This window comes from Meles meles, chromosome 4, assembly GCF_922984935.1.
Source record: "Meles meles chromosome 4, mMelMel3.1 paternal haplotype, whole genome shotgun sequence".
Taxonomy (NCBI): Eukaryota; Metazoa; Chordata; class Mammalia; order Carnivora; family Mustelidae; genus Meles; species Meles meles.
Window position 1 is genome coordinate 90,085,461 of NC_060069.1, and position 28,000 is coordinate 90,113,460.

A 28,000-nucleotide genomic window follows, 5' to 3' on the forward strand; every position below is an offset into this window, starting at 1 on the left:
CCGCGCAGCCGGCGCCCGCAGCAATCACGCCCTCCCGCAGGCACGCGGGCGCTCGAGGACTAGGTAGGAACCAGGAAACGAAACCCGGAGAGTTTCTCGGCACCGAGGTCGCTCGGAGGTTCCAGTACTTCGCCTGGCGGCGGCATCAACACAACAACAGCCACAGGTGGGCACGCACCGAGCGCGGGAGATGCTCCCGTTCCCGGCAGGGTGCGGTGCGCTGGGGGGCTACTGGCGGGGGCCGGGGCACGAGGGCTAGCGGGCTGGGTTTGTGCTGGCTGGGTGAGTGGCGGTCAGGGTCCCGGAGGGCCCAGGGAACTACCCCGGAAGCAGAAGGGCGACTCGCGTGGGACCCCTCTGGCCCTTCACATGTTTCCTGCCGAGACTTCTTGTAGGCTCAGCGCCCGTTTAGTACTGTTCACCTCTCCGCCGGGCTGAGGAACCGGGCAAGAACCTGAGCTCTGGGTATCCGCCACTTACTGGGAGGGGGAGGGGACTGGTGGAATTAGAAGAGATGATTAATAGACCCTCTTAGCTGTCATTTAACACTAAGTATTAACTAGGTGTATGGATGGACCCCCCCAAACTGTGCTAGCCACTCTGGAACACCAGATCAATTGTAAAGAAAGCGATGGTTTGCAGCTTAGAGGCTAAAACTTTTAGCTCTAGAATCCACTTGTCTGATTGGATCCTGACTCTACTACTTAATTTCTGTGGCCTCAGAATCAGTTTCTTCATCTTCATCCTCGTCTTTGAAATTGTGTAAAGATCCAAAAGGAGTTACAAGCGTTGGAATGTGATATATATTAGTGTAAAGCTGTTGGAGTTGTGTCTAGCACTGCCCCCAAGTACTCAGTAGGGTTAGCTTTTAATATATTTAATAGTAAAATCCCTGCTTCTCCAAGATTATTATCTGATTCCCATGTAGTTTTATTTATACAGCTATTCCTGGAAGTCCTACAATGTCTACTTCCCAGTTTCAGGAACAGGCAGGCATTGTTTCTCCTAGTTTAGGAATGTGAGAAACATTAGTACAGGTGTCATTTAGTGGAATTGTCAAGGGATTCATGATTTCCTTTTTCATTGTTGAACTTTCTTAACCGCAGAACTTTCTCTTAATAGCATGCCCGAGACTATGACAACTGTGAGGCTTTGAACACTGAATAGACGCAAGGAATGAAGAATAAATGAAAAGGGAAATGAGCAGATTTCTGCAGTTGGATAGAAAAGTGGCATGTAAAATAAGTGGCTGGATCAGAGACTAAGCACCCTTCACATTTGTAAGGGAGCTGTTCCTTATGACCAAAAGGAGTGAAATAATACTGTACACACCTTGTTCAGTCAACAAGCACCCGTTAAGTGCCTTGTTCTGTACAAGACAGGCCATCTTCTGGCCTTTGAGAGCATAGAATTCAGGTAGAGAGATATTAAAGGCTACTAACTGTCCCCATACACTTCTCTATCCTAATGTCTGATGACCTCTTCCTCTCTTCTGTAATCCACAAAGCTCTCATTTCCTTAAGTGAGTAAAGTTCCTTCTAGCCACAGGACTTCCACTGTTCTCTGTCTATAATGCCTCACTTCCTCAAGCCCCACCCATGGCCTGGTTGGTTTTAGACTTCCTTTGGGTCTCAGATTCAAAGGAAGTTAGGGATATAGAATTCTGTCACTGTCTTTAGAGCAGTAACATTTTGCTAAAATAATGCAGAACATATATCCACATCTTGGGACTCAGAAAAATGTTAACTACTTTGTTCTTAAACAATTAAGAAGCAAATATGAATAAATAATTCAAATCTAGTATATGCCTAGTTTATAAGCTTAGTAGTCTTAGGATCTTCCAAATTAGGGATGCTTCCCTTGGATTCCAGATTGTACATTACTATTTTTTAAAGCAATAAGATAGAAATTTCAGGACCCCAAGATATGGGTCAAGGATTTCACTATAATATGAGTTGTGGAGCCCCATCTGATGCCACTTGCATTGTTTCTCTTCCCTGATGGAAGAGGTTTATAATTTTCAAATAGCCCAGAGCAGTAGTGGGTCTTACGGTGTCTGCTAGAATAATTTTCCAGAGATACACTTATATAACTATAGTATATGATGCACTAATCTCAGAAGCTCTCATTTAACAGGATCAGGAAGAAGTGTATAGTAATCAGATTATAATTTGAAGTTATATATTTGTCCTGAGGTGATTAAGGTTCCAGTGGTACAATATATATAACTTCCTTAGAAACTTTTTTTTCTTTTAGTACAGGATGAATACGATGTTCTTTTTCTTGGAAGTTTTTCTAGGGTTTGTTTCTTAGTAAGGGTAGTGGGGGCATTATTTAAAAGTTACTGTGTTAATTAATTAAGTGATTCGCCCAGGACTCAGCTTAGTCTTTTCCAAAACTGAGTGACATTACCTCTTGTTAATAGACCCTTAAGTTTGAGAAAATCAAAAGCAAACAGGAGTGGTCAGGGTGACATGGTGAGTATCATCCTTATTCCACAAGTTCTTTATTCTACCTGGCACACATACAGGTACAACTTGTCACTTAACATTTTGAACCTGAATTTATGACATACCATTTTTCATGCTTGAGATACTGTGTAAATTGCAAAAATTCTAAAACCTACAGCATAGTGTGGACCCAGATTTTGTTCTGTAGTAGTTTTGCCATCAGGGACTCATTTTCACAAATCTGTAGTTTAAGACTCAAAATAGTGTAACCAAGTAGGAAAGAAAAGAACAAATACAGACAAATAAGTTCTGCTTTAGAGTCTGTTATTTTCCTTTCCTTGGATCTCTGGATAGGAGGTTTTGCTTTATGTGTTAATTGTAATTAGCAGGCAGAAAGGGGATTGGGATTTTAAGTGGAGAGATCAGGAGGAATCAAGGAACTGGAAGGTAGAAGTACTGAGTGCATTGTGTTGTATTATTATTATTGTTGTTGTTATTATTTTCTGTAGAAATAGCCAAACACAAAATTTCGGTTGTATTGTTGTGATGCCACAACTATGACAACCCCTGAGAGTGGGTTCTCTGGCTAAAAGTGTATCTTGAAACATAAAACAAAGGATCAGGCCTTTTCAAATTTACTATTCAAGTTGGGTAGAAAGTATCCACAGAACTTGGAATCCAGAGATACTTGCAGTAGTGTATTCTGATAGCTAACCTGTCCTGGTGAAGCATGTTTAGAGCCCAACCCTAAGGCTGTGTGCTAGATCACACACTCTTGTGTAGATTGGACGGCTCCAGTTTTGGAGTTTAACTTGGATGCATTATGAGATCCTAAGATCACAGTGTTTTTTCCTTTTGGCTTTCTGCCTTATAAGACCCTCTCTCTCCACGAAGGTTTGTAGAAAATGTCCACCATCCTGGGGTGACCCACAACTTCTTAAGTTGTACTCAGAACTGCATCAGTGGGGAATGGGATCAAGACCAAAGGGTTCAAATGACCATTCTCGTAGTTGAGATGAATAGACGAATATCTTATGTGTATGTTTAATTTCAGAATATCTTGTTTCAACTGTCATATCTGATCTATAAATTTGTAAACAATGTAATAATACCAGGTCTTCTTTTTCAGAACTCTCTAAATCATGGAAAAACAAAGTAAGTAATTTAGGTGTTTACTTTCATTTTATAAAATGTTAAATCTTTTTTTTTTTTTTTAAATTTGACAGACAGAGATCACAGGTAGGCAGAGAGGCAGCCAGAGAGAGAGGAAGGGAATCAGGCTCCCTGCTGAGCAGAGAGCCCGATGCGGGGCTCGATCCCAGAACCCTGGGATCATGACCTGAGCCGAAGGTAGAGGCTTTAACCCACTGAGCCACCCAGGCGCCCCTAAAATGTTAAATCTGTTGTTAATATGTTCTTTGTCATAATGTTTTATACAGTTTCTAAAAAGATATAATTTGCTTTGTTTTGTTTATGCTTTAGAACCCAGAGTCTAGTTCATTGTTTTGACATAGAGATAAAGTACACATATATCCACTACCATTAATTTTTCCTGTAAAAATGTAAAAAAAAAAAACCTTAGATAAGCCTAAGGAATTTTAGTCTTACTGGGAAATATGTTATATAATTTACACTATCTTCCATCTAGATCAGTATTTGCCTTTTTATGTGCATTTTATATGCATTAACGTTATTCAATTCAAATTAACAGATAATACATTTAATGTCAGTCTATTGTAATAAAATCTTCTTATATATCCTTGCTCTATATTTCATAACAGACACATGTGGGCAGGTTTAAATAAATAACAATCATTATGTTATGGCTTTTTACTATCAAGGAAATTCTAGGGGCACCTGGGTGGCTCAGTCAGTTAAATAGCCAACTCTGGATTTCAGCTCAGGTCATGATCTCAGGGTCATGGGATCAAAGCCCACATGGGGGAAAGTATGAAAAACAAAATCCTGTTTTGTGAGATTTATATTCTGTTTATTTTTGTTTAGCTACCAAAGAGATGTTTATCTTTCACCACAATGTCAACCTTGCTAGATCTATTAAAAACTCTGTAGGACTAGAAACCTCAGCTTTCCTTCATGAAGTTTCTTCTCTTCTCTTAATGTTTGCTATATTAATTTAATTTTACTTACAAAACTCAAGGCTTTTAAAATGTAAATTGATACAGTATTACACTACCATATCTGCTGCAGCATTAGGAGCTTTAGATCATTTTAGAAGCATTCTTTTGGCCAAGGTCATAGTTACCTTTTAATTCATCATCTTCATATATGTAATTGTGGTGTGTTTAAGTGTGCATAATAGGAATAAAATGTATGTCTGTATATATGTAAATATATATAGAAGTAAAAATAAAATTTCTTTATGATAACATGACAGCCCTATGATATCTATAAATTATTTTAAGTTCCATTTCCCAAATGCAGAAATCCATTCATCAGTCATATTCCCTTTGGTCTACTTGACCTCTTCCCCATTTGCTTGTTTTTCCTTTATATGAATTTCTGCTCCTAGATATGTATATGTATTTACTGTCGTTCAAACAATGTTACCTATTAAGAGGTGCCGAAATGTGACATATCATTCAAGAGTAGATCTGTTAGTCACGCTTGTAGTGTGTTTTCTTGAGATCTGGTAAGTGTGATCTCACTCAGCTTGGGAGTGGGGGCTGTGGGCAGGGCTTTGAGAGCTAGAGAACTAGGAGGTAGGCCAACCCTTGAAGCCAACAAACAAGGGAATTGTTGGGATGGAAAGACCTGCGGTATTTCAGAGATCTGTAATAAATCGGGTTATGTTCCACTATCCATTCAGGGAAAAGCCCTGATAGAAGTAGAAGATTCTTTGTTACCTGAATTTGCACAGTCTCCATGGACTCCATTCTACTGAAGTTATTATGAAGCCAATTGAATGGAGAAGGGTGCTCACAATCCAGCTTTCCTACTGAAACCATATGAGTTGAGTGGTCTTTGAAGACCTATGGTAAAGAAGGATATAGGAAATATATCAGATTGAAAGTTTGACTTACTTTTTCTTCTGTATTAATGCTGTGCCTTCATCATTTGGTTAGAAACTATTTTGAATTTATAGTTAGCAAGCCATAATGAAACATGGTGTAAGTGTAGTGTCCACTAGACCATAAGTTGCATGAAGACAGAGGCAGTATCGCCTCAGAGCTCAACTCCGGCCATACAGGAGGTGCTCAACAAATATTTCTTGTCTGATTGGGGTCACTACTAAATAAATGACTAGAAAACACAAATACGAAGAATGATTAAAAATACTCAACATAGTTTAATATGTTAGTTTTTTGTAATTCAGTCAGTTATGATTTTCGTAGGTCATAGTCAGTCAAATATTAGGAATTTCCTATGGTTCAACCTTATTGGGGGAGTTGCAGAGTAAGTGTAAAAAGGATATTTAAACACTAAAATGTATGCATTATTTTACATATTTAAAAAATAATTCTTGTAGCAGTAATTTAGATATCTTTGAAATCATCCATAATCTTTCCATTATGATCCCTACATCTTTCTTCACTGTCTGCATGTGGTTTTAAAACACTGTTTTCCTACTACTAATGGAATCAAAATATGGAAGTGAACATTCATCAGGCGTATTTGAGAACCAGAAATTCAGCCCCAGCAACTCAGCCATCTCATTTTATCAAAAAAGGAATTTGTTTGAAACAGGATTCTACTGCAAATTAAGTCTGAAAGCATGCATAGCTTGTTGTAGTTAAGTGAAGAATTCACTTTATCAATTTTAGTACAGCACAGGATCATATAAATGAAAATTACCTAAGGACAATATATTTTTCTTTCTGACATATATTTTATTAAAGAAGGTGTATGTTTTACCTCTCCCTGAATTGTAGATGGGCAAATGAGGGCTCCTTATCCAGGAACAAATTTACCACCTGGACATCCCCCTGAATATCCTTCAGCAGCATTCCAAGGTAAGACACTTGTTTAAAGAATAAAAACCCCAGGGGCGTCTGGGTGGCTCAGTGGGTTAAGCCTCTGCCTTTGGCTCAGGTCATGATCTCAGGGTCCTGGGATGGAGCCCCCCATCGCATCGGGATCTCTGCTCAGCAGGGAGCCTGCCACCTCCTCTCTCTCTGCCTACTTGTGATCTCTATCTGTCAAATAAATAAAATCTTTAAAAAAAAAAAAAAGAATAATGGGGTGCCTGGGTGGCTCAGTGGTTTAAGCCGCTGCCTTCGGCTCAGGTCATGATCTCAGGGTCCTGGGATCGAGTCCCACGTCAGGCCCTCTGCTCTGAAGGGAGCCTGCTTCCCTCTCACTCTCTCTGCCTGCCTCTCTGCCTACTTGTGATCTCTCTCTGTCAAATAAATAAATAAAATCTTTAAAAAAAAAAAGAATAAAAACCCCATATTTTTCAATTACTGATACTCCCCAAAGCATGTATGTATCTATGTGTCTATCTCTGTATGTATATTTTAGTAGTGTCTTTTACTAAAAGTGCAATAATGAAATTGGCAGCCTAGTTCTTGATTATTTTGCTTGACTATGTAGTATCATAAATATCATCAAAGTAATTTTTACTTATACAGGATAGTAAAGATATAGAGTCAATAAAAAATAGAGAGGTTACATTTAGCAAATAAAGTCTGCACATAAATTAAACCCCAAAATACACATTTTAAGTGAGAGATTTAATTGATTCTTCATTTGTTCTGAAAATTGTCATCATGTAATCACATTTAGGAGATTTATCCTTGGGTATTTTTGAGTCAGATATTAGTTGAGAGTAATTGTGTACAGTGAGAGTCACAGAAAAGAACTTAAAACTGGAAGCTGTAAGTAATAAAAATGCAGCTGCATGGGGATAATTCTCATTTTCATCTCATAACATACATGAAAGCTTTGCTTTTGTATACATCTTGAATTATGCTTTGCATCTAAGAAAAGCAGTTGAATCATATCACTCCATAGTAGGGAGTACATTTTTCCCTTTGAACCAATAAATAGAAGACTTCGGAGATTCTCATTTAGACAGTTACAGCTATCAAAATTATTAGAACTTTACTAAATGGCAAAGATCATGGTGCACCCAAATTTGCAAGTAGTCTGACTACTACCATCTTGAAAGATCATCCTGGGGATTTAGGATCAAAAGAGATCATGTTTGGGCAGAAGGGTGTATCTATTTTGTTTTCTACTCTGAGCAAATAAATCTGCTTGGGAATTAAGTGGCCTGTTTAATTGTCTAGCCAGAAATTTCCCAGTAGGGCCTGGATCTCATCCAGATGTTTGCAGTTTTAGAATGGGAGCTAGAAAATCTCTAAGATACAGTTCTCAAGAGTGCCTGCACTTAAGTCGTACATGGAAGTTCTTAAAAACACTCTATCAGTGAACTATCCCAGGAAAATTAAAACAGAAGTTCAGGTAGTGGGACCCAGGGTTAGTAATTTCTTTAGTTCCCCGGGTAATTCTAATGTGCAGCCAGAGCTGAGAACCACTGCTCTAAATTCTTATATGGCGATTGTTTAAAGAATTATTAGCAAGCTGCAGTATGTATCCAAGGTATTTGGAGAATGATTTAATCCACCCCACAGCTAATTAAAAATAGGTGATACATAATTAAATTCAGTTATAATCAGACAAGAGTTTGTAAGAAAAATAGCTTAATTTTATTTCTCAAGTCCTAAGGCCACATATAGTGCAGGTCTTAATATGACAATGATGTAGTGATGGTTTAAAATTGAGAGCTCACTGTGTTTAATGTGGAGTAACTCATTTAATTCTCAACCTTATAAGGTTATTATTAATCACCCCCCTTATGCAGGTGGGGAAAAGACATAGAAAGGCTGTCTCAGGCTTCAGGTTCTGGCTTCTATACTTCATAGTTGTGTGGTGGTTCAAACAAGTTGTTAAACCTCTACGCCTCAGTTCTTCTCTATAAACTGGGTCTAATATTTTCCAATTCAGTTTTGTTTGGAGATTGAATGAAAGTATATGTAAAATACCTAGGACAAAGATTTACAAATAATAAGTGATTTAATATTAGTTGACTATTAATACTAATAATATGTTAAATCAATTGGACTTCATACAAATGAAAATATTACCCAAATTTCAGGTAATTCTGTATGCTTAATTCATTGATTTGGGAAATAATCAGCTATCCTCTCCAAGAGTCTCGAGAAGATTGAAATAATGCTAGTAATGTAGCCTATTAACTCATGTATCCCCATTTCGTTTGCCTGTGGTCTGATCTTTGCACTGTAGCCAGTGATCTTTAAAAATGCTTATCTGTTCATATTATGGACTGTATTCAATGTGTACATCATTGGCTTGTTGCTTTTTTTAAATTAACATTTAATGTATTATTAGCCCCGGGGTACAGGTCTGTGATTCATTAGGCCTACACACTTCACACACTCACCATAGTACATATCATCCCCAGTGTCCATCACCCAACCACCTTCTCCCTCCCCCTGCCCCAACCCTCAGTTTGTTTTGTGGGATTAAGAGTCTCTTATGGTTTATCTCCCCCACGTTGCCTTTCAAATTCCTGATATATGCAAGCTGGTGCTTGTTGCTTTTATGATAGAGACCAGAATGCTTAATTTGGTTCACTAGACCTGAGGGGCTCTCCTGCCTTCTCTTTGACTGTCTCTTAAGCCTGACTCTCTGCTATTCAAGCCAACATGCCTTTTTACAGATGTGTTACTATCCCAGGGCTTCTCTGTGAAACCTTTTTCCCTGTGCCCCTGATCTACTCAACTCCTTTGCATCCTTTAGATCTCAGATGAAAGGCAGTCCTCAGGGAGGATGTCCTGACTCCTTCCTTTTCTCTCTCCCCATCCCAACACTTTGTTTTGGCATATATAGTCATAAAGATCTGGTCCCTTCTTTCAAGGAGCTTGCCTTTGACTCTCGTTAATCAGTGTAAATATTTATTTATTCTAAGAAGGAATAAACTATAAAAACTATATTTAAAAAGTATTAATATGAGATTTAGTCTATCTTCTAAATCTTTTTGATTTTTTAAAGTATAAATTATATAAATAAATTTTTTAAAAGTATTTATAAATTGCCTGTTATAATTTTTTACCTTCCTTGGTGCTCAAATTGTATTTTTTAGAGTGCTGAGAGCAGTGAATTTTGAAATTTAAATTTGTAACCTATCATAATGGACCTTTTTTTTTTTTTTTTTTTGGTTTTTATTTACTTACTTGACTGACAAGGAGGCAGAGAGGCAGGCAGAGACAGAGGAGGAAGCAGGCTCCCCGCTGAGCGGAGAGCAGGGATCCAGCAGGGCTGGATCCCAGGACCCTGGGATCATGACCTGAGCTGAAGGCAGAGGCTTTAACCCACTGAGCCACCCAGGCGCCCCATAATGGATTTTTTTTTTCATGTAGGAGGTCTTAGGATAGGAATGTACTGTGGGTTTAAAGTTCAGGCCAATTGTTAACCCAGATAAGCACCTGGACAACACTGGAAGTAACAACATGTTTTTACCTTTATACCAGAGTTTCTCAACTGCAGCACTATAATATTTTGGGATTTACAATTCTTTATTTTCAGGGTACTGTTCTGGTATTTCAGGAAATATTTAGCGTCATCACTGGCCTCTGTCTGCCAGATGCCAGTATCACCCTCTGTTCTAGCTGAAACAACCAAAATGTCTCCAGACTTTGCCAGATATTCCCTGAGGGGGCAAAACCACCCGCAGTTCTTTACATAAGGGAGGTACTGTTTCCTACAACTCCAGAATTATCATATTTCTATAAAGTGCTTTGGTTTTAGAAATGCTAACTCAAAGCCTTTATATTGGGTCTTTGACACAATGCCATCTCTCTTTTCTATTAAGGCATTCCAGAATCTTTTTGTAGGTGACTCTAGATCGTTGTTGATTTTCATCATTTTCTTAGGTTTCAAGACTATTTTCAACTGAGTTTTGAACAGTGAATAAGGCTTGGGCCAACTCTATTCACAGTCCCGAGTCCTATGGGAGGGCATATGAAACCACAAATATCTCATTGAAAAATTGATAGAAGATAAAAATACAAACTTAAAGCTTCATAGAAACAGGATTTCTGGGCTGAAATTTCAGTTGAGTCATCCATTCATGTTTCATTTTCTGTGCAGTTACAAATTATTTCATCTGTTTATATTTCAGGACCTTCAGAGCACACTGGCTACCCTGGCCCCCAGCCTGGCTACCCTGGCCCCCAGCCTGGCTACCCTGGCCCCCAGCCTGGCTACCCTGGCCCCCAACCTGGCTACCCTGGCCCCCAGGCTGGCTACCCTGGCCCCCAACCTGGCTACCCTGGCCCCCAGGCTGGCTACCCTGGCCCCCAAGGTGGCTACTCAATTCCACCAGCTGGTTATTCAGGTGCTGGCCCGGTAGGCTTTCCTGTCCAACACCAGCCAGTGTACAATCAGCCAGGCGGACCTGCAGGGGTACCATGGATGCCAGCACCACCACCTCCAATAGATTGTCCACCTGGATTGGAATATTTAAGTCAGGTAATTTCAAATAAATGAAACACTCATAAAAAATAAAACCGTACTTATAGTTTACTTAATGAAATTAAGAAATGACTAATTCACAGAAGTTTGAAATGGTTAAAACATTTTATACCAACAAGTTACGATACTTCTTCCAAGTGAAGCTTGCTTTTAAAGCAAAATGCAAATGTGTTAAGAAATTGTGTTTTCTTTGATTTTTGAATATAATCTGTGGTAATGGCCAGTAACAAACTTTTATTAAGCACAATTTCCAGACTTTGTTCCTAAGTATAACACATGTATTGACTTATTTAATCCCTTTAGAAGCTTTATGATATATAGGTGCTATAATTATCATCATTTTACAGAAGAGGAAACTGAGGTCCAGAGAAGTTATATAATTGACTCAGAGCCAAAACACTAAAGAAGCAGGAATGGCTTCTTCCTTCTGGAACCATGGTGCTGGATCTCAGTATCTTTAATCTCAGCACCAAGTAACTTTCTGGAAGGTGAAAATAAACATTAAACTAAATTTGGTGTTGAGTGTCAATAAGTGATACCAAAAACAATTCATACTTTGTGTACAACATGATATACTTTTTATTATAAGTAATAAAACTGTATTTTAAGATGCTTTGTTCTTTGGAAGAACCAATTTTATTAATGCCACCAGTAGGAAAAAAAAAAAATTCTGATTTTAGTGTACTGCATGATACCATATCCTAGCAATGTGAGGGTTAGTATTTGCCCAGTGTTGGAAATCTGGTAGGTAGAGCAGGAATATGAAATTTTATGATCTGATCAATAAACAAATGAATATATTCCTGTGGTAACCAACCAGTTTTCAGCAAATGAATTGGCTCTCTTGTACTCTCTATACTAATTTCCCACAGTGCACTTGGGCAGCATGTATTGTAAGAACTTTTAGTAGTTCATACATTCTCTGACAAATACCTTGAACAGATTCTTTTTAAAATCAAGGCCTTACAGAATATATAGAGGAAGTTATTACCTGCTCCAAAAGATAGTATCAAGCACACTTCGAAAAAAATTTTTTTAGATCCAGAAATAAACTTTTCAAATGGATAGAGCCTTAATATTTCCTAAGTCTTTTCAAGAAGGAAATTAAAAAAAAAAAAATTGTTAGAGGGATTCTAGTGTGAGTCAATTTTATTTGACCTGAATTTGCCCACATTAATAGTGAACACATTCAATAGATTGTTTTTCAGTTAAAGATAATACTAACTTTAATTTTATACTTTTTTAAGTATAAAAGTTTAGAAGTAAGATATTCTATTACTAAATATGGATAAATACTGATAATTGACTATATACATTCCTTAAAATATAAAAGCACTAATATTAATTTGGTTGGTGTAAAAGCATGGCAATATACTTATAGCTTAATTGTTTGTTTTTGCTGTAATAGATAGATCAGATACTGGTTCATCAGCAAGTTGAGCTTCTGGAAGGTATGTATTCATTGTATTGATGATATTTTTAGAACAAGATATTTATACAGATAAGGGCATATCAGCAACCACAAATGTAACACTTTCACTGATGTGGAAAAGTTAAATCTGATTATTTATAAATGTCTCCATGATAATGAAATTATGGTAATTATCAGTAGCTCATTTCTAGTAAAATACTATTACTCTGAGCATCTGTCCTCATGCTACAGACCCTGACTTTGAAGGAAACTGATCAAAACTTACTTTTCTCCCACTTTTCTCTAGAAATGACTTCAGCTGTTTTCTTCCCAGCCTATGATGATCTTGATATTGACACAGAACCAAATGCACTAGTTCAGTTACCTTAGTATATTTAAAAAGCAAGTAAACTTCTTCAATTTGGATGAGTATGTTTTGGAATTCATATGAACCCTATAAAACCTTTGTTCTGTGGGCTTTGGATTGTCACCTTGGGTACAGAGCTAATGCAGTGTTGGAGTATGCTGATCAGCAGGCCTGGAGGCCTACCTTCATTTTTTGAGTAACTAGAAGGTAACTTAGAGATTGTGTAAAACCATTGACCTCATTTTATAGATAAACCAGCTGAAGAATTTTGAGATTAAACTACTTAATGAAACACTTAGATAATAGAGTCCATGTTATGAATCAGTTTAATTTTTTTTCTCACAAAACATGTGACTGTCAGATGTTAAGGTCAAGGGTGGTTCTTTTAAAGAAAGAGCCCAAGCCTGTTTGAGCCAGAGCAAAGGTACTTAAGGGAGGTCATGGTGATAGAATTTATGAAGGACATCTCTACCTGACTAAAAGTCAGATAGACATTAGGGAGTGTTTTTTGTCCCATATTTATCTTTTAGTCATTCATTATTTTGGTGACTCTGACATCCCATGACCCATATTAACAAGGACTATATACTAGTGGGACCATTAATTGTTCCTTTTGGCTCTAAGCAAGGAGACATTTGCAATGTGTGGTTTAGTATGGGAACCCCATTGGTAAGCTATCACATGGGCATCAGCATTTAGCATACCTCTGCCTCCCTGTGAAGAGATAGCCCCCTTCTAGAGTACAGAGCTTACTTAGGATGCCAGTGGTCTAGATAGCCTATGAGTTGCAGCCTTGGTTGCTAAGGACCTCTTCCCATTGTCTAGCACCCATCTCCCACTTCTGAACAACTACTGCTGAGTTAAACAAGGGTGCTCTGGGCCTAATGCAATGTTCTAATTCATCTTCCATTTTCACCTTCCCTTTCTACGTGTATGCATTAAGAATAAGTCTTCTCATTACCTTCCCTCACACAGTACAAAAACATAAGCCATGAGTATTGCATATAAAAAAAATGTGTTCGATAGAATATTTCACAGAGTATAAACATAGCAACCATCCTACATTCTCCTACATAACTGAATATATGGAAATTATACCAAGCAAGTGGATATTTTCTGCATACACCTAGCACAACTAAGACCATCTACAGCATTGCACCATCCCTCAGCAGCAGTCTGACTTTCTGACATGAGTCTATGGAATTAGAAAGATATATGAGTTGTTTTCTTTTCCATGTCTCACATAGGGACGCATAATTTCTCTATGCCTTAAAACCTTTTCCTTCTTCTTTCCCTTTCCCATTTATCCTCCATCTAGATCATCTCCAAACACCTTTTCTTTTCTTTCTCCCTGTGTTACTTGAAGTATCATCTAAAAATGGCGTAACTACACATTATAGTATCTTAGGATAGATTCAATATTCTTTTAGCATAATGGTCATAATGTTTCCCCTTTTATGTTTGTAGTCTTAACAGGTTTTGAAACTAATAACAAATATGAAATTAAGAACAGCTTTGGACAGAGGATTTACTTTGCAGCAGAGGATACGGATTTCTGTACCCGAAATTGCTGTGGGGCTTCTAGGCCATTTACCATGAGAATTCTTGATAATATGGGCCGAGAAGTTATAACTTTGGAGAGACCATTAAAGTGTGACAGCTGTTGTTTCCCTTGCTGCCTTCAGGAGGTCAGTGAGCAATTACCAGGGTCATTTGTAAAGTAGTTCAGCAAGAATTTTCACCCTTTCATTGGATTATGTAATCAAATGAGATTTAAAGGAAAATTGGTCCATAAGCTCTTAGTGTATACTTGAGAGTAAAATTTCCAAGAAAGGCAGTGAAAAACAATGAACAGTTAGCCCGATGGCCATGAGTAGTGTGTCTCATGGGGTTGAGATCAGAAATCTCAGAGACAGGGTTTCTTGATCTTCATGGAGAGCTGAGAAGGTAGGGCACCTTGGTCAAATCCATTACCTACAATGAACACGAAGAGTCTGGCCAAAGCCAAAACAGTGATACCATAGAGAATATCCTAGAATATCTTATATGTGTTCATCTCACAGTGTGGGCCAACCTCACAGAAGGGCCTTCTCTGAAAAATTTCAATGCCTGTTTATGTATCTATAAAAATTATGAATGTATTTGAGCCCCCATAGGAGGTATACAGTAGTTATGAATACCTTTAACTCCATAAAGACCAGGTATCCATTTTATTTACTTGGCAGCCCACTAATACAGAATGTGGATCTCAGAGGAGATGCTGGGGCACAGAGAGTTTATAGGGAAGTTGATTTTTGCATATATCTCCGTTGGCCTGAAACCAGCCCTTTGGGCCACTCAGTCATTCCAGAGAGGGAGCTGTGCGAGCATGAGAGACACAGTTGCAAACACATGAATATTTGAAATCTAATACTGTACATATTTTAAAAAGATAACTGAAGTTGTTCATGCTGAATTATTTATTTTCCACATCATTTAGGTTATATATAGTAATATTCATTAAGGAATATCTGAGGAACACTAAGATTTTCATGGAATGTGCTCTATAATATAAAGCGTATATTAACATATAATGCACTATTGTAAAAAAGATCACACTAAGGCACTTTCAAGGTCACCTAGCTAAGTAGCAGAGCGAAGGTTCCAGGCTTCATTTCTTTCCATTTTGGCACCATTGCTGCTTATATTTAAAATTGCCCCACTGTTCTGAGCTGTGTTCCTACATTTAAACACTGTTTTTTAAAAAGTTTAAGAAAAGAGTTCCTTAACAATTGAGACATTTTTATAAATATGGAGAATAAAAAATGTACAATGGCGAGTGGAGCAAAGCTTAAGAGTGGAAACGATGCATGCAACCTGCCCAAGTTTTTACCTCATTTTTCTTCTTTGAGGTTGGGAATCTGATACAAGTTAATTCACCTCTCTGTGCCTCGGTTACTTTCTCTATAATATGGATAATAGTACCAACCTTGTAGGGGTGTGTTAGAAATTAAGTGGTGCTTAAAACAGTGTCTTACACTTCAAAAGTATTCAATAAATGAGTGATTACTAGACATTATAATTACTATGATTTATATATATTCTTTTGCTTTTGTAGATAGCAATCCATGCGCCTCCTGGTGTACCTATAGGTTATGTTATTCAGAACTGGCATCCGTGCCTGCCCAGGTTTACAATTCAGAATGAGAGGAGAGAGGATGTACTAAAAATTACTGGTCCATGTGTTGTGTGCAGCTGTTGTGCAGATGTTGATTTTGAGGTAAGAGATGTGATAATGTTTACAGGTCTTGATTTCCGCATAAAGGGTAATATAATTTGGGAGGATGTTACAAATAAAGTAAATGCGTGTGTCCTGATATTTCAAGAAGAAGACAGTGTGCTTATGTATTTAACTTTGGTCAGAAAGGTGGTTAATACTGTGATCAAGCATCAGTGTTGATTATACTAAATGGAAAAAAAGAAGCAGAGCTTTGTAGTCAAATAAACAAATAGGTATAAGCAAAACATCCAACATTTGAACATGGTGGTGTCAATATGGATGCTCCATATATTATCCATTTAAAATAAAATGTGAACATCATCATCTAAGTCTGATTGCCAAAGCATATGAATCCTTCCTTAATCTGAAATATAGGCTGCCATTGCTCTAGATCCTCTTCAGAAGTTCTGACATCTTTGAGTTCCTAAAAACAGCTGTTTGTAACTAACGCAAAGAGAGTTTTAAGAAAGGTAGTGGAACATATACTTCCCAGTTATGCCTCTCTTTATCCTTGTGTTAAATTGATCACTGTAGGGGCGCCTGGCTCAGTGGGTTAAAGGCTCTGCCTTTGGCTCAGGTCATGATCCCAGGGTCCTGGGATTGAGCCCCACATCGGGCTCTCTTCTCAGCAGGGAACCCACTTTTCTTCTTCTCTCTCTGCCTGCCTCTCTGTCTCCTTGTGATCTCTGTCTGTCAAATAAATAAATAAAATGTTTTTTAAAAAAATTTGATCACCATAAACCATAATTTATCTGTGCATTTACGACATGAAAGAGTTTCATTACAGCAATTTTTCCATAGATGGCCTAGTCTTGTAGCCCGAATTATTTAGTTGCAAATATTTAAAAATAGGGAGATTTTATAACTTAATATTAATCCCGTGATCCTCTTGGAAAAATCATAAAATATGTTAAGGTGGACCAACATTTCTATAAAAAGGGGCAAAAATCTAAAACTGAGCAGGCCTGCCTTATAAGGTGTATGCAATCTGACACTGTCCCCTGACTTCTACAGTTTTCCACTCTCCAGCTCCATTCTTTATATTATCTTCCTGGTTTCTCTAATCATATGATTTTCAAGTCCTTTGTTAGACCCTGGTTGTATAAAAATGACTCCTTCCCCTCAGTAACTTCAGAGTCAAATGAGAGAGACAGGCACTTCTAAGAAAACACGTGATATAATAGAGACTTTATAAAAACTCTTACAAAGGCATATACATAGTGTAAGGGGGGGATTGAGGGGATATATGCTAAGCATGTGTAAAGACCTTATAGTTTTTGTATAATAATAGTTCTCTATGTAGGGGTTGTCATTCCTATGAAAGAGCCAGAGGACTGAGAGGTAATTGTTCTTTCAGGAAATATTAATAAAATTTTTGCTGACATAGACTTTATTTGTAGAAAATAAGTGAAAATACTGGTGCAACAAGTGAAATTGGATTGTGAAACTTTTATATTTAATGCTAAGGAATTTAGAAATCTCCCAGCAACCCTTCTCAGTGGATGCCTTAAAGCATCCATTATATGTAATGAATTAACTAGTCTCCTGTGCATCTAGAATGGTTCTAACTAGGTAACATCTTTGAGAGAATTGAGAATGTAGTCCCTTGAATCATTTTCTTTAGGCTAGGTATAATGAAAAGTTTGAAAGCAGGAATTATCAGTAAGGAACCACAGTGGAACATGGACTCCATCATAGTATCAACAGTATGGAAACAGAGTAGAGAAGAGATAATGGCCTGAACACAGCAGGAGCAGGAGCCATTCTAAAGAGAGAACTAATTCAGAGACATTTCATAAGTATACCAAATGGAACTGATTCGTGGCTTTGATGTCAGCTAAGCATGAAAGAAAATTTGGAGATGATTCTGATTCATGTTATAATATCTGATGTTTAAGAAGCTCAATGAGGGCACCTGGTGGCTCAGTTGGTTAAGCATCCAACTCTTAATTTGGCCTTAGGTCATGATTTCAGGGTTGTGAGACTGACAGAGCCTGGGGATGGAGCTTGCTTAAGATTCTCTCTCTCCATCTCCCTTTGCCACCACCTGCCCACCCCCAATCTCTCAATCCCTCTCTCTCTCAAGAAAAAAAAAAAAAAGGCAGCAGCAGCTGAATGGATAATGATGCCATTAGCCAGGTTAACAATCTTGGAGAAGAAAGTTAATTCGTGAGAACCTCATAATTTGTATTTCAGTTATGTTGGATTTTTGGTATGTAGAAAAAAAGTTTGGGATGTTTTCAGCATATAGATGTTAGTTGAAGCCATGAGATTCTCCAAAGGGTGAGTAGAAGAAAGACAAGCAGACTTTTTTTCCCATGGAGGCAATAAAGGAATTTGTTTCCTTCCAAGACTTTTGGTAGGAGGAAAAAAAACCCATGAAACTGCTAATACATTATAGTCCTCGCTATGTATCTGAGGTCAATTCATACCACTCTTATGGATGAGGAACCTCATAACATAGAAATTGATCCTGAGTGGTGATACAGATGACATAATTGAATGCAAAAGCACACTAGAAGGAGATTGCCAAAGACTGATCACCGAAACACTCTCTGTTCCTATAGAAAAAGCTGATATTCACATGAAAAGATAAAAAATTACATAATGTTCTAAGACTTAATTCACCACCAACAAACTGCATATAATAGAACAGTCTGCAATCAATTATATAAGAAATATCTAAATAAACATTAAAGAGGCTAAAGAAGAAACAAAAAAAGGTCATAAGGAGAAAATGAGACTATTGTAAAAAGGACAGGAGGATCTGAAAACAAACCAAATAGGAATTCCAGAAATAAGGAACACTCATTGATGAAATCTCATTGGGAGGGTGGAGCTGAAAATTAGATACAGGTGAAGAGGGAAATAATGAACTGGATGATCTATATGAGGAAAATAAATGGGAGAGTGGGAAAAGATAAATTTGAAAGGACCAAAAAAATTTAAAGGAATGTGAAAACTAGAATAAACTACTCTTGCATGTGCCAAAGAGGAGTCACAGAAAAAAAGTATACAGAGAATGTGCCAAGATAATATTCAAAGAGATAAATGAATAAAAATCATGCAGATTTGATGCCATGGTTTCTCAGATTCAAAAAGTATAAGGAGTTCTGAGTAAGAAGAAGGAATAATACCCAGATACACCTTGAACTGCAAACTTCAACCTAAAAAGGAAATCTAAAATCAGCAAGTGGAAGGGGGAAGCTTATCTCTAATATGTAATTCCCTGACTGTTAGGAATTAATGAACAATTTGCCCTAAGTTTACTGGCTACTTTTGTTTGTGGTCTTTGAATTGCATATTCATATCCATTGTCTGTATTTTTATTAGATTGTTTACTTTTATCTTGTCAATTTATAAATGTAATTTGTATGTAAATATAATTTGTATGTTGAAGATATCAACTCTGTCCTCTGATCTGCAAATAGTTTCCACAAATCTACCCTTTGTGGAACTTATATATTTATGTATGTGTATGTATGCATATGTGTGTGTGTGTGTGTGTGTGTGTATACACACACATATATATATCATATATAGGCACATGTATATATTTAATATCTTGCCATTCTCCTGTCTTGATTATGAAGTTACCCCCAACTTTATATTTTATTTACTCCTTTTTTAATCTTTTTTATATTTAAATCTTTAACTTACCAGGAATTTTGCTTGTAGAAGATAGGATCAAACATCTTTTTTGTTCAGATGGCTAGACAGATATGTCATCACAATTTATTAAGTGAAGTATTCATTCCTTAATGAATTGAAATACTATACATTAAATTCCCATAAATGGGGTACCTGGGTGGCTCAGTGTGTTAAAGCCTCTGTCTTTGGCTGAGGTCATGATCCCAATGTCCTGGGATCAAGCCCCTCATCAGGCTCTCTGCTCAGCAGGAAGCCTGCTTCCTCCTCTCTCTCTCTGCCTGCCTCTCCCCCTACTTGAGATCTCTGTCAAATAAATAAATAAATAAATTCCCATAAATGATGGGATCTATTTTAGATTTTTGTTTCATTGATCTAATTATCTGTTCTTACAACAGTAACATAAGTGCCTTATGACTCAATTATGGCAACTTAATTATGTATTCTATATTTAGTCATAGCCAAAGAGCCACTTATTATTCTTCTTTATTGTGTTTTTTGCTGCTATCAGATTTTTCCTTTCCTGTGAATATCAAGGCAATTTTTCAGAAGTTAGAATCCTATTAGTATTGTATTAAATCTGTATACCATTTTTAAAAATTAACATTTTTATGAGGCGAAACCTGTCTCATCCCAAAAGTGTTATGTCTTTTTATTCATTCATATCTAATTTTATATGCTTCATAAGATCATATGGGTTTCTTTATATAGAACTTATTTTTTTGTTAAAAATTTCCTAAGTAGGGGCGCCTGGGTGGCTCAGTGTGTTAAGCCTCAGCCTTCAGCTCAGGTCATGATCTCAGGGTTCTGGGATCGAGCCCCGCATGGGGCTCTCTGCTCAGCAGGGAGCCTACTTCCTCCTCTCTCTCTGCCTGCCTCTCTGCCTACTTGTGATCTCTCTCTCTCTGTCAAATAAATAAATAAAATCTTTAAAAAAAAAAATTTCCTAAGTAATTTAGAGGTATTTTCACTATTAAGAAGGAATAGAGATATGTTTAGTACTTACTCTTATTGAAAAAAGCTATTTATTTGTTTACCTTCTATCCAATCCTGACTGGACTAAGTATTTAACTGAAGAAACATTTTTGCTTATTTATACTTAATTTTTCTATTTAAAAATTACAGAGCAAAGTGAAATCATTTTAACTCTTCTCATGTTTATTTACCAATTAGCTCATTTTCTTTTCTAGTCTATTCTAGTGGCAAAACTGAATAGTAATGCCAATTGTGAGAATACCTACCAAGTTGATGACTTCAATTGAAGTAGCAGCAATGTTTCATAATTTAGAAAGACATTGGCTATTATTTTTCATGTTGTTTTTCTAGTCCTGTTTTACCTAGTGCAGGTATTAGAAAAAAAATTTTAAGATGAGATAGAAAACATTTTAGACTTTATGGGCCATATGGTCATTGTGTGCAACTCTTCAAGTCTGTCATTGTAGCATGAAGATCATGAAGATAGTTACAGACAATATATAAATACAGCATATAACTGTGTCCTAATATGACTTTTTTACAAAAAAGCGGGTAGCCTAGATTTGGCCCACTGATCATTGTTTGCTGACCCTTGTTGTAGATTTTTATTAAGAACTGATACCTAACTGTCTAAAGCAGGCTATCACAATGGTCATGAGAACAGACTCTGGAACAGAGTGCCTGGGTTTGAAATCCTTCCCACAACTTCTTATCTATGTGAACTTAGACAAATTATTTAAACTCTTCTTGCCTCAGTTTTTCTATATGAAAACTGTTTAATAATAGTACATATTTTGAAGTCAATCAGAGACAGACAATTATATGATCTCTCTGATATGAGGAATTTGAGAGGCAGAGTTGGGGGTTAGGGGAGTAGGGAAGGAAAAAATGAAATAAGATGGGATTAGGAGGGAGACAAACCATAAGAGACTCTTAATCTTACAAAATAGACCGAGGGTTGAGAGGGTTGAGCCGGGGGGTGGGGGGAGAGGGTAGTTGGGTTATGGACATTGGGTAAGGTTACCTAGAATTTAGCTAAAAATTATCTAATCCTATTTACTTTTCAGTTATAATGTATATATATATATATATATATATATTTTTTTTTTTTTTTTTTTTTTTTTTTTTTTTTTTTCAGTGCAGAGGCATCTGGGTGGTGCAGTCGGTTAAGTATCTGACTCTTGGTTTCAGCTCAGGTCATGATCTCAGGGTCCTGGGATCCAGCCCCATGTCAGGCTCCCTGCTCAGTGTGGAGTCTGCTTGAGATTCTCTCTCCCTCTACCCCTCCTGCTCACGCTCTCTCTTTCGAATAAATAAATAAATCTTTAAAAACAAACAAACAAAAAACACAGGCATGCAAGAGGAATTTGTTTTAATCTGTTTAGCCACAATAATGTTGCATAACAAATAACCCCTAAAACTCAGTAGCTTAAAACTACAGGTATTTATTCTCATGCTAATGAATATGCAGGTCAGCTGTGTCTCAGAGTATACAGAGGCTCAGCTAGATGGCTCTGATTTGGAATGTAAGTTGCCCTCAGGTCTACTACAGGTATATTCATTCTGGAGTTGTAGCAAATGCATCTACCTGGATCCTGTGTTTCTAGTGGCTGATCGCTGGAGAGCAAGAGCCAGGGCCAACAACTTAACCATGTTTAAGGACTTTGCTCATGTCACATCTACTAACATTCCATTAGTCAAGCAAGTCATATGGGCAACTCTGTCAGTGTACAGGGACATATTCTGGGCTTATAGTTGGTGGGGAATGGTAGTGCATGAGTATTTGTTGAACAATAATCTATGCTATCACAGTCACATTAGAAGTTTATTTCAGATTTGTAAAGAACCCATCAACCCAAGCCAAAATAAAATGAGTCAGCTGTTTTTAGTTTCCCCACATTTTTTAAAGATTTTATTTATTTATTTGACTGAGAGAGACAGCACAAGCAGGGGGAGCAACAGAGGGAGAGAGAGAAGCAGACTTCCCGCTGAGCAGGGAGCCTGATGCTGGACTCCCATCTGAGGACCCCTGGGATCATGGCCTGAGCCAAAGGCAGACACTTAACTGACTGAGCCACCCAGGGCACCTAGTTTCCCCATATTTATTTTGCTTGTTCTCAACCTGAGCTAGGGCTTCAGTGGGTGTTGCTAGCACCTGTGGTACCTTGTGCACATTTGAAAAGGACTTCTTTTCCTGGTTTGACATAACTCTACATGCAAATACCATGGTAAGTGTGGGTTATATTCATCCCCCCACATACCTACTTGGTGAGTGCATTTGTCCAGCCACAAAATGTTCAATTCTTTTTAATGGCCCTGGGCTTTCCTCAGGCAGAATTGTAAAATTAGAAAAATTTTACTTTGGAGCCCTTTTTATCATCCACCCTTCTTCTTTTTGTTCACTGTCTATCCACCCCACTGTTCAGTCTTACCCCAACACTTGACCTGCAGCATCCCATCAAGTTACTTATTGGTTATTTTCCTTTACTCAAAACTGCCAGTCGTCTTCTCCAGGCTCTTTGCATTTCATATTTTTCTACAGATGGTGGTAATGAACCCTCCCATCACATTTTTTAAGATTTTTATTTATTTATTTGACAGACAGAGATCACAAGTAGGCAGAGAAGCAGGCAGAGAGGTGGGGGGGGGAGCAGGCTCCCCGCTGAGCAGAGAGCCCAATGCGGGGCTCGATCTCAGAACCGTGGGATCATGACCTGAGCCAAAGGCAGCGGCTTTAACCCACTGAGCCACCAGGTGGCCCAACCCTCCCATCACATTTAAACACTCAGCTTATATAAATTCTCTGTGCTTCTCTTACAGCATGGGGGACTCATTTAGTACCTGATGGTCTTCTAGAAATTTCACCAAAGAAACATTTTATATTTGTACCTTTTTCTGCTTAAATTTTGTTTTAGATCAACTCATTTATTATTACTTTATTGTAGAACAGAAAATGTTAAATATTTAAGGAAAACTACTTTCATGTAAGTTCTCTGCAGCAAACAAACAGGTTTCTTTTTTCATGCATCTAAAAGTAGATACAAGAGTCTATATGCATTTAATAGTGATATAATGTTCATAGTTAAGTATTACAGATAATTTTGATAGAGTATTTCATTTTCTTTCAACTTTTAGTTTGTTACTAGTTTTCTAGAATTCTTTAAGGATGTATTTTTTTTTTTCACTTTAGATTAAATCTCTTGATGAAGAAAATGTGGTTGGCAAGATTTCCAAGCAGTGGACTGGTCTCGTGAGAGAGGCATTTACAGATGCTGATAACTTTGGTATCCAGTTCCCTTTAGACCTTGATGTGAAAATGAAAGCTGTGATGCTCGGTGCATGTTTCCTTATTGTAAGTCTATTCTGCTAATCTTGGGTTTAGATGGTTTCTCTAGTATCATTCTGAAATGACTGAGTAAACTGTACATTTTTAAATGACCTTGTGAAATTTATAGGTTTTGTTCCAAGGGGCCCATTTAATTCTAGCCCTGAAATTTCATTATTCTCTGGTATTCTGGGTTCGCAGGTAACTAGTTTCTCTGGAGAGTCTATGAAGTTTCATATGGTAACAGAAGGACCTCATGTGTTAAGGAGGGGCCCTGGTCTTTGGGGTTTTTCTTTAAAAATTGAAGTCAGTGCTGTGAAAAAGAGTTTGAATTTGGACTTCATGGAATAGACTCAGTAAAACAAGATTTCGTCCAGCTTTCATTATTAAATTAAATCATCTTATACAGGAGTGCAAACTGCAATAAGAGTAAACATCCCATTGAGCCATTAAATAGAACTACCATTTGAGAGGAATTACGTGGGATAGTGCAGTGATTCTGAACTTATCTTCACATTTAATCAGCTAGGGAACTTTAAAAAACCCCAAGTATCAGGCTGTACCCCAATTTAACTAAATTAAAGGCTCAGAATTAGAAGTTTGTATAGCTCTCCAGGTGACTATGCAGCCAAAATCAAGGGCTCCTGGGACAGAGCAATAGTTTTCAAGCCAAGCTGCTCAATAGAAATACCTGGGTAGCTTTCAAACTCCCTATGTCAAGACTGCATGCAGATAGTGGTCAAAATTTCTGGAGGTGGGACCAGGCCTGCAAGCTGTTTAGAACTGTCAGGTGACTCCAATAAACAAGCAGGGTTTGGAGCCACTAGATGAACATCTTAGACACTGACATGGGGATGCAATCCCAAAAAACTAAAAAGTGAGAGGATATACAGAAAAAGAATCCAGTTGCTTCAACAAATAAGTGTCCATAAAATAAAAACATAAAAAAATAATATAAAGAGAAACTTAAGAGACCTCAACTTATGCAGTTTGTAGACCGTATTTAGATACTGACTTGAACAAATGAATATAAAAAGACATTTAGAAGGAATTCAGGGAAATTTGAACACTAACTGGCTATTTGATGATATTACTAGATTATTATTTTTTAAAAATATGCTAGTGATATTAGGCTTATATAAAAACAAAAGAGTACAAATTTTTAGGGGCACACACTGAAGTGTTTCAGTATAAAATGGTATGATATCACAGATTTGCTTTTAAATAATGAAGGTGAGGGCAGAGGGATCCAGGGGATGGAGTGATTAATGAACCAAGATTGGTCAGGTTAATAATTATTAAAGCTTGGTAAGTGGATATTGGGATTTTATTTTGCTATTCTATCTAACCTGGGATAGGGCCAATATTTTCTACATAAAGTTTTAATATAACCACAATTCAGTTTAAAAACTGTTTTCACTGTTTATTTCATGGGAAAAGTAAAAGTAACCTTAGGAAACTGTTTGACTAGACATACACACACCATAACCAAAGGTATGATGTGTAAAAGGAAGAAAGGACAGTCTGAGGTGTTTGGATAGATGAAAAACAGGGTTGGGAGTTGTGGTGGGGTTATTAGGAAATGACTATGGTGTACACTGGGCCTCTTCTAAAGGACTTTTAAAGGTTGGACAACTTCTTGTATATGTGGTGAAGATACTGAAAATTATTTAGTTAATTAGTTGGTTTTAAACCAGGTATAAATAAAATAGTCATAAATCCAAATCTCAGAAAGATGAATCCTGGTGACTACGTAAGAAATGAATTGAGGAGAGGTAAAATTATCATACTGCAGTTGCAAGTGAATGATGACAAGGATTAAATTATTTCTTTGTGAACAGATAATGAAAATGATAGATGTGACACAAAATCCATTGGATTTGATAAAAGTCATAGGGAAGAGGGTCTGGTTAAACACTGATACAGTGAGACAAGTTGGGGAACACAGTGGACAAGTTTGCAAGAGAAATAAAACTGGGCCAAAAAAATCTAAGATGCATGCTACCTCTAAGATGGCTGTCATTCTCCTGAAAAAAATCTGAATATTGTACTTTGAATTCCAGTCTTAAGAAAAGTTGTATTACTAGAGAAGGAGTACAAAAAGTTAAGAAAGAAAAATCAAAAAGAGAAATATTTTGAGTGGCATGAGAAAAAGTGAAATTTAGAAACATTACCAGAGAATAAATTAAATTCATGTAGGCAATCAGTAAATGAACAGAATTACAGGATGTACTTGCTACTGTATTGGAAAGCTATCAACTTTTCCCAGATGCTGATCTCTGCTTTGTTGCTGAAAACTTATTTCCATATTTTTATTCTTACCTAGGACTTCATGTTTTTTGAAAGGAGTGGAAACAACGAATAAAAAGGAGCATGGTAGTGAATTAATGAAAATCTCAGAAACTTTGAAGTCTGTGAATTGATTGGGACTATGTAAAAGAAAAGCTCACTTTTTTTTTCTTTATTGAAATAACTAATAGCGTATGTGAATTATACTGTGATACCTGAAGTTCCTGTTATATATGACTTTTGGAATTATGAGTTTATTTTCTATATCACTTACTTATAAATGTTTTTATGCACTTTCTTTTATTTCTTACATGTTCTTTGTGTATTTTGGAGAAAGGACATGTGAATTTTTACATTTAATCATGAAACTTCCCATGGTAAATTGTTTTGAACTGTAATTTCTTTTATTTTCAATTTTTATAGAAAATTAACTAAAGCCTTATTAAATTTAATATAAAAAGTTACATTTTCTTAAATATAGTTTCAGTTTACTTCACATGTGTAAAAACTAATGTTACTTTGCAAATACCATATAATCACATAAGTTAATAATCGACATAATTTCAATTTCCTTTACAACTATGTTAAAATAATACTTAATATTTATATTACCGAGGAACATAAAATGTGTATTTATTTTTGTTCAGCAAATTACAGTATATGTAGTTTCTTTTTTAAGTTAATCTACTATAAAAAGATTTTCATTTAACAAGATAATAAATTATTGATGTTTTAATGATTTCCAAGGAAAAAGGTATGTGGTAAAGAAGAACACATTTAAAGACTCTATAAAACTGAAACACTGTTATCATTTTTGAAGTAAGTATTTACAAATGGAATCAATGGTTAACTCCTGTATTCATTTTATCATTCATAGAGCATAACAGTTACAAGACCACTCAGATGTTAAATAGAACATATATATTCATCTGAGTAGAAACTTCAGTAATGGTCTGTTGGATTATTTACACCAACAATCAAATAACTGATTTAAAAATTATTGATATATTTGCATATTTGATTTTTATTTTTAAACAAACTGTGAATAGTCAATTTAGGTGGTATTCTGAACATTACACATGTACCACCTTTTTGCTTTCAGATCTCCTTTAAAAGGAGCAAAAGCCTATGATGTTCTTTATTAAAATCCATACCAGTGCTGTAAACTAACATGTCTACCCATCAGAAACTTAAAGGAATGTACTCTATTTTGTAGGCAAGACTGGATCGAGTGAGAGGAGATGTCTAACCTACAATTTAACTCATGCAAAGGAAAAGTGTGTTTAGGAAACAAGGACGTGGAGGAAAGACTCCTGTTCATCCTTAGCAGAACTCCACCACCACCACTAGCTCCTAATGTTGAGAACACTGGGATGGCAAGGGAGCTACAGGGAAAATGACCACCTTTAATTAGCCCAGGCAACTCCCCCATGCCAGATTCCAATAATGAGGTGTAACCAAAACACTCGTGTTAACTTTGCAGTTGGTATAGACAGCATGCCAGGTAAAGTGAAGGTACTTGGATGGCTGTTTTCTGGTGGCTCTACTTGTGCTTGGTGGACAAAGGGAAGGCTACCCAAGCTAGATGTCAGGTACCACAACCAACCCCAAATGAGGCCAGAGGTGCTGGCCTTATTCCTGTGACAACTACATCTTACTTTGATTTTCTCTCTGCTCTCCCACTCCTTCTCCCTGTTCTTTGCATAGGATCCAGGATCACTGATTAAGCAAAGTAAAACTACAACTGATCTAAACAACT

The 28,000-nt window shown here is 36.9% G+C and overlaps 1 protein-coding gene across 1 annotated transcript; it reads left to right on the plus strand.

Annotated features, from left to right (window-relative positions):
- On the plus strand, positions 1–28,000 carry PLSCR1 (phospholipid scramblase 1). Its single transcript, XM_046003292.1, has 9 exons — positions 1–166; positions 3,580–3,605; positions 6,341–6,421; positions 10,615–10,964; positions 12,376–12,418; positions 14,213–14,433; positions 15,843–16,004; positions 23,818–23,979; positions 26,279–28,000. Exons 2-9 carry the CDS (start codon positions 3,593–3,595, stop codon positions 26,315–26,317), a joined length of 1,071 nt encoding a protein of 356 aa, XP_045859248.1. The 5' UTR covers positions 1–166; positions 3,580–3,592; the 3' UTR covers positions 26,318–28,000.